Genomic DNA, 8,560 nt, shown 5'->3' on the forward strand with positions numbered 1-8,560 from the left:
CAACAGATTGTGGCAGGAAACTAGAACAAAGGAGCACATGTGACAGATGAAAACAAACAAACTGAAAGTTCATGTGATGTGTGGATGTGACAAGGTTTTTCGAGTCTTTGATTTGTTTAAGTTTTGTATCAAATCATTAAAATGCATTTGGTTTCAAATCAACTTGCCTTCAGTGGACAATGGACATTGTTACAATCTCAAAGCTGCTCTATTTTAACAGCATTAAATCAGTGCACATTAGCCTTAAGTAAATGTACCGCATCAGTCTATTTTTTGAGAAAGTGCATTGTAGTTAGGAAAGTGCACTCACCGCCTCTTATTAGTAGCAAGCTATTAATTTCAAAAGCCAACAACATGATGAATGTGACCTTATTTCTGAATTAGGGTATCTCTGCTCTGAAAGTGAAAGTATTCTTGGACCCTTGAAACTTCTTGTTGACATTTGATATTACTTTGTTTTGTTTCAGTACTTCAGTTTTTACCCCACCTTGTCCACGTCTCCGAGTCCCTCAGTGTCCAGCAGCACCAGAGTGGTTCCTGCTTTAGTGGGGTGATCCACACACCACATCCAGATGCCCTTCGTCTGGGACTCGATGGTGCTGCCCAATGGAAACCCTGATAATGCCACACAATGACACACAAAAATTACTTGTGTAACCCAATTCTTAACCCTAGGGGTTAATTTGATTATTTTTCAAATAAGAAAATCCTGGATTCCTGGCAGTTGAATAGTGAATTTGGCCAGTATTTTTCTGTTTATGAATGAATGAATGAATGAATGAGACATTAAGGCCCAATCCCAATTCTACCCCTTACCCCTTCCCCTTTGTTTCGCGCATTCACGTGAAGGGGTAAGGGTGTCCCAATTCTCATTTGGTTGGAGGGGAAGGGGAAGGGCCAGGTAGCCCTTCAAACGAAGATTTTTCGGGACCACACTTCAGACGAAGGGGTATGATACATTTCCAACATGGCCGAGCGAGCGAGCAGAGAGACCCATAAATGTGAGTATTTTCTTACGGTAAACAGTATTTTAGTAATAAATAATCACTTGTTTTATGTTGCCTTTAATCTTGTGTTCATGTATACGGTTATGTTCTCCGAAAAAAGATTTGTTAAAATCGCTATGAAAAAAGTTCGCTAATGTTTTTTACTTTATGATAGTTCCACAACATATTTTTTTATATTTTATTGAAACCCGCGTTGATTTGACAACATAAATTCAAATCCGGTGGCAGCTAACTTGTCTTTTTGCCGTGTACGTGACACTCTGTTTCAAGGGGCAAGGGGAAGGGGTAAGGGTAAGGGGAAGGGGAAGGGGTATAAAATAGAATTGGGATTGGGCCTTATATAGCACATCAGGGGTGAAAAAGGTGAGAAAGATGCGAGACATCCCATAACAGCAGTCGAAATACTGTTTGTTTCGTTACCATTGGGGCCCAGCTCGTTGGTGCACATTAACAACTGACGGATTCAATTTAATCCACATTCAACAGTCAAATTGAATTAAAATTAAAGCAATGTTGAGATGACATACGCCACGATATGCCACGAACACACTTCACGAGCAGTCCCGATGAATCCAGTAGATCCACATCCCACGACGAACCATACGATCTGTCCAGCATGCAATAAATCGACAAATGTTCAATAACTTCCTCTACAGTTATTGTTCCGAACTTGAAAACCTGTTAAGCCTTAGTAACGATCACAAATGCCTTGACTCAGTGCGTTGACTCGAAAAAAATTAATGAAATAATGAAAAACACTTTAAATAAAGAACAGAAACAAAACGAGCACCGTTACTCTACACTTTGGGCCTTATATTTTCAAGAAATATATAAAGTCTTCAAAATGACTCACTTTTAACACATGCAGTGAACTTTCTAGAAGCCTTCTCTTGCCATGAGCGATGCTCCTCCCTTTCCTTCTTCCGCACATAACTCACGTCATAATGTAACATTGGTACATTATGACGTGATGTAACAAGTTCAACAGTCATTGGCCAGCAACAAAACACATTACACAATTTCTTACTGGACATGAACAACAACAACAAAAAAAATCATATTTTGAAATAAAAACAAAATACATTTTAATTCATGTTATTTCTCAACATGAATCATATTCAACTAGACATTTTAGGGGTCCCTAACTTGTATGCATGTAACTGCATGATGTTTCTCTGAAGCTTTTGGATGGTCTCAGCGCTGTCTATGGGGGTCTAACCTGTTTGTTTTCCTGCGAGGCGATTCATCAGGTAGGACTTCCCGGTGCGGTAGAGACCCACCACGGCCACCACCACCACTGGCTGCTGGATCTGCTGCAGGATCTGTAGAGCTGACTGCTGCACACACAGCTTCCCATCTGACCCCGTGTCAATCAAGCACACTGGTTTGTCCATGATCACTGGAGAATACAGCTGTCGAACAGATACACACATTTAAAATCCTTAAAAGGGAGAGTTCAACCAAAAATGAAAATTCTGTCATCATTTACTCTCCCTAAAGTTCTTTGTTCTGTTTAGGGGTGTCGCAACATAACGGTATTGACAATAACCATGATATTCAAAGCATGAAATATTGATATCTTGTTAATTTAGGGTGTGACAATATACCGGTATTGGCGATAACCACAATATTTAAAATGAATAGGACACTTATGATATCATGGGGCGGTTTCCCGGACAGGGTTTAAATTAAGCCAGGATAGGCCTTAATCTAGAATAGTTAAAGCTGCATTAGGTAACATTTGTAAAAATTTATTTTTTACATATTTGTATATGAGACAGATAATCTGTGAAAAAATCAAGCTCCTCTGGCTCCTCCCAGTGGTCCTATTGCCATTTGCAGAAATACACCGCTCCCGGTAAGAAACAACCAATCAGAGCCAGGAGGAGTGTCTTAGCAGTGTCAATCAAGCTCGCGTGCGCGCTGATCACACCCCTCTCATGCAGAGCGCCAGCGCATACAGGCGTCAAATTCAAGATTACCATTGTGTCGCAGCTTTGCTTATAGCAGACAAACAATCCAAACTGCCAATTCCTCGAGTGGCACCTGCTCGTAAAATAAAGACGGGTAAACGGAAAAAGACAGATGACGATGATAAAAAAGCCAAAAAGAAAGAATTAGATAAAGCCCTAAATAAAACGAGGGTAAATATCAGAGTGGCTTTTCCGAGGTAGAGGGAGCTACGTGTCCTGAAAGGATTAAAAACCGATGCAGAGTTAGCCACATTTCTGCTTGACAAGTAAGTATCCCTGCTTGATTTGTTTCATTTTTTAAGAACTACACAACTAAGAGGGAGTTGGACCCACTCGGCGACCTCTGCCCCCATCTCCCACATCCCCTGCCTGATGCTCCGCGCACACCACGGCTTCCTCTTCTCCCTGCCCATTGACTCCTCGAAGTCGCTGTGGGTGTGAATTCCATGTCGGAGCCCATTGACTATTAAGTACAGATTACTAAAACCTAGACTATGGAGTCCAGACTTAAAATAAACTAGATTAATTTAAAACCAGCTGTGCTAATCTGAATTAGCATGAGAGAGGTTGGCTGTAAAACATGTAATGAACCAAGAAAAGCTTAAAATTGCAGGGAACTGAGAAGCAAATCCAAGGAAAACAATGGCAGCAGAAAAAGACTCCAATATAAAAACTAAACTAAACAAGAGACATTTATTTTAAAGCAAGCAAAATACATCAGCTGTGAAAAAAAAGAAAAAGAAATGCCTGGAAATCTGTTTGTAATGAATTCCTTTTAGAATAGATGAATTCTTTATATATAATAATCATATGATTAATGTTTTTGTTTTGTCTTTACATAGCAACAAACTAAATATAACTATTTACACATGTGATGATCAGTGTTGGAAGTCTAGAAATGATACTGGTTTGATCCAAAGCACTATCATAGTGGTTGCTTTATTATATAAAAAAGCAATTCTTGTTAGCAGGTCCCCAACCCAAGCACAAGCTCAACACTTCACCACAACAGTAATCTTGAAAAAACACTAACATAACAAAAACTTTTACATAATAGAACATTAAACAGTAAGAAGTCTCTCCATATTCTCATCTTTCTAAAAAATGCATAAAATAACACTTTTTCAATATTTACTCTCCCAGTTCAGCCCGGTGCAAAGCATGATGGGAAGTGAAAGTCCTGTTTGATTGGGTTACTTGACTGAAACATATTTCAAAATGAAAACATTAGGTGAGTTCTAGTAACCATTTCAAGTCAGTTTAACATAAAGAAATCACATTTGAACCAGAAACAATGGTGTTAAATCAAAATAAATTGAACAACACCAAAAAAAAAAATTGTATATATTTATTTAATATACAGCTATGGAAAAAATTAAGAGACCACTTAACATTGATTTCTGAACTTGGAGTGGTCTCTTAATTTTTTCCATAGCTGTATATAATATATGTGTATATATTTATTATATATATATATATATATATATATATATATATATATATATATATATATATTTATTTATATAATATACATACATACAGTGTATATCAATATCTATATATATCCAAGTAATACATGAGTCTTCTTTGAAACACAACGTTAACCTGAAGTTAAACCTGCCTCCTGGTAGGTTCAATTTAAGCCTCAGTTTAGTCCTGGAGTAGCTCTAGTCTTCCTCCAGGAAATCAGTTTATTAAACTCTAGACTATACTAAGTCTAGGAATATTTTAAACCATGACAGAGAAAGCAGATTTCTGTTAATCTGGTTTAAAGGGCCATTTTATTCTAGGACTAGGCTTAATCTCTGTCCAGGAAACTGCCCCCATGACATGTAAATACTCCAGCGCCAGTACCTGATTGAGCTCTCAGGTGGCAGTATTGCACCTTAAAGTACACATGAAATCAAAATCGACCCTATTTACTTTGTTAGTGCATATTACTAGTCTTGTGGTGAACAATTAATCCGTGCAAGTTAAAACACAGAAAAAAAATAGTTTGTCGTGGTAATCTTTAATCAAAATCTGAAAAGTTACTTCCGGTCTGGAATGGTGTTCCTTCTCTGATAACGTCAGTTTGACGGCTTGGGCTGAAAACGCTTAAACCACTCCCCTCCAACCATTAGTCTGCTATGAGCGAGAGATGGAGAGGAGGAGCGCTAAAGTAAAACCCTGCCCTCTATTGAATACTCTCTTTTTATGGCAGAAATACTGGGACTCATGTAAGAAAGGAAGACATTTATATAGAATACAAAATAATATAAAATGAAGTCAAATTAGTCATAATATAAATAGAAAGGTATTTATTGTATTTACAAGATTAATCCTCTGGGGTCTGAGGATTCTCGGGGCCTGGAGAAGTTTTGACATGTCCTGAAATTTGTGCTTTTTTCAGTTATTCATAAACATATTAATGGCAAAAGTGTCATTACACTGTATTCAGCACAAACTAGGCTACCATAATATGTGAGGAACATGTATGTACATGTTTGTGTTTTTGAAGGAGTAACTTTATGCATGGTTAATGAAAAAACAAAAAGCTTAAGTCACTGAAATAAAGCCAAAAAATATATATTAAATCTGTGTTCACAAGACTTCTGGGTATTTGAGGTTGTAGACTAGAGTTTTTGCTTCAAAATGATGTAAAAATGATCCTGCCTACTTGTTCATATAAAACAATAGATTTAAATTTTGTAAGACACTTTTGTCAAGAAACACAGAATGCGTGGAGGCGTGAATCATCATGATTAATGGGTTATTTTCACCTGAGAAGACAAAAGAATCACATAAAAGACCTCTAATGACCTGCATAATAATGAGCTCTTTCAGTCAGGTAGGCTGTGAAAAAAACCCTCTGTGATCATGTCTCAAGCTCATCATGGTGTATATCAAACATACAGAAAAAATAGCAATAATGTGAAATATTATTACAATTTAAAATAATGGTATTCTATTACATACTTTAAAATATAATGTGTTTCTGTGATGCAAAGTGTCTGAACAATTATGTTACCTCTATGGCATTTCATATAGGCTTTTAGTTTTGAGAGTGAGAGGCTCTGTCCACACCCGAAAAAAGTAAAGTAAGCTGGACAGTATGGGAGTTTTTCGGCTCCTTAGACAGCCCAATCCACAGGATTTGCCTAGCTACAGTCAGTGCGAAGGGTGGCAACACCATCAACCTTTTTAACCACCTCCGTATCTGTCACCCTGTGGATTATTTTTTTCTAGAAAAAAATCCATATTTAAATATTGAATTAAATTTATGTAGACAAATTGTAAATGCTGTGTAAATATATTAATGCCATTACTCATTCTGTGTCACCTCTGTATTGCAAAAATGGATTTTGTTGATGATGATTTCATTTGATTGGTAACAGCCATAATGTATAGGCTAGTATTAATTTTTATTTCTTCAGGTCTTAAAAAGCCTTAAATAAGATATTTTTATAAAAGTTTATAACCAGGCTTTTTTGGGGGCACCATTGACTTCCATAGTATAAAAAAATACTATGGAAGTCAATGGTGGCCCAGAACTGTTCAGTTTCCCATATCACATATTCCTTTGTGTTTAACAGAACAAAGAAATTTATATAGTTTTTGAACAACCTGAGGGTGAGTAAATGATACTATCCCTTTAAGTTACTGCAGTGTGCTAGAAGTAAAAAGTGTTGAGAAATATTCCAGGAATTCTACAGTAAACTATACAATAACTCCCAAGATGAGCAGCTGTTTCATATTGTCTGAACATCCTCATAAACATGTGGACAGAGAAACAGACAAAACCACAGAATATACAGACTTAAACCCTATTCGCAGGGGATTAGTATTATCTGGGGACCTCATGTGATTTAGAAACCAGGTGCAAATCTAATAGCTCAAGCTTTACACTCGATTAACCTCGAATTATGATGTAAACCAACTCAGTTGATTGTGCACTATTTTGGATAGTGTAGCGAAGCCCCACTACAATTAAGTTTTTAGCTGATTGAGGCTATTGGTTAGAAATGTCTTGTCATTATAGGTCTAGCAGTACGATATATCACAAACAGAAGAATATTCCTTACCGCATACTGCTATAAATGTCATCCATCTCCATCTATTTTTTTTCTTCTCGCTTTTCTGGTTTCAGTTTTTTCTTTCTGAAATTTGTATGGTGTATAGCGATATGACCCATCATCCAAAAAAACTATCAAAACATTCCAACAAGAACTCCATTCTTCACGAAAGATAGATAAAAAGGTGCACAGGAAACAAAAACCTTGTAAAAAATTATATACAACCCTGCCAAATGACAGAGATCCAGATTCGCGCAGGATTAATATTATTACAGGACCTGGGTTTTCGGCGAAATATGGTAGGTCAATTGTGGGGGAATTTTTACTTTAAAAATTACAGACATGGCCAATTCACACGGGATTAAGATCACAGACAACCTCTGTAAGTATTACAAATGACAAGAGATCACCAGGTAATACTAATCCTGTGTGATTAGGGCTTTATACACACATACAAACATTCCGATAAAACCCACATCTTTCAAAACACACAGACCTCCATACTCACATAATTTACACATACACACGTCCAACACAAACTACACAAGCTTGGAGAATGAGACACATAAAAATGCTGTAAGCTTATTTTCCCCAGCTAACATATCAACCCAAATTCAATCTCCTCTGGTCTACACACTTACTGGGATTAGTTGATGAACAAAGTTATTTGAAGCTGTACATGGCCCTAAACTTTGACAAGACATGACAGGGTGTAGAAATCGCTCATATACACACTCATACACACTTATATATGGCTTAAGGTGACTCTCCATATGCGTAACAGCTTTATGCAGAGCTAATGATATTTTCTTTGTGTTGTAATACCCATGTAACCCATAGATGAAGGAATGTCACTTACCCTTTTGCTTTACTTAACTTCAGTAGCTCGATGTGAGTATATGTTGTAGCTTCCTGACATCATATCTGTATATCTTAGACATCTTTAGGTTCAGCCCCTCAAGACTAGATATGCATAGAGTATAGTCTCTCAGTAACTCTGTGGTTATTTCCTGTGGCAGACAAACATCCGCTTTTATTGCAAAAAAACAAATTGCAGTTTAACTCTTAGTTTCACTTTTAAATGAGCAGCTGCAACATGTGTTACAAGAAAGACACAAGAAACATGTAGTCTTGTGCAACCACATTGTCATCGTTAATCTGTATTGTGTGTGTGTGTTGCTTTTTTTGTCATAAAGCCTTGATACAAATAACAAACCTTTCAAGATAAACAACAACACATAACATTGTGTTTTCAACATACACATGGAAGGGGTTTAGATGTTAAAGTTTCTGAAATAGACTGCTGACATGGACTGAAATGCTGAGCTAAGAGATTTTTAATCCATGGTCAATAAACCCTGCCTGTAGGAACTCATGATAAAACTTTTTAATGTTTAATGGTGAAGAAGGTGAGGGGGTAATGTCTCATGCTTTGTCAGATCTTTCCTCTAGAACAAGGTATAAGTGAAATTTCTGTTGTTTCATCAGTATTTACATGTTGGAAAAATCACATATTGCTGTTGAA

General features: G+C 36.8%; 1 protein-coding gene across 2 annotated transcripts in view; it reads right to left on the bottom strand.

Annotated features, from left to right (window-relative positions):
• Positions 1-7,981, bottom strand: part of LOC125245071 (guanylate-binding protein 1-like) — a 105,838-nt gene extending 97,857 nt beyond the window's left edge. Inside the window, exons 1-3 of one of the 2 annotated variants that reach the window (XM_048155515.1) lie at positions 7,895-7,981; positions 2,227-2,419; positions 488-615 (exon numbers count right to left, since the gene is read on the bottom strand). In XM_048155515.1, the coding sequence (XP_048011472.1) occupies positions 488-615; positions 2,227-2,401 (303 nt within the window). In that variant the 5' untranslated portion in view covers positions 2,402-2,419; positions 7,895-7,981. Of the gene's footprint in view, positions 1-487; positions 616-1,534; positions 1,641-2,226; positions 2,420-7,894 lie in introns of those variants that run through there. The other variant, XM_048155516.1, reaches the window with a different exon arrangement.
• Between the last annotated feature and the right edge of the window lie 579 nt (positions 7,982-8,560).

This window comes from Megalobrama amblycephala, linkage group LG14 (assembly GCF_018812025.1).
Source record: "Megalobrama amblycephala isolate DHTTF-2021 linkage group LG14, ASM1881202v1, whole genome shotgun sequence".
NCBI classification, from domain to species: Eukaryota; Metazoa; Chordata; class Actinopteri; order Cypriniformes; family Xenocyprididae; genus Megalobrama; species Megalobrama amblycephala.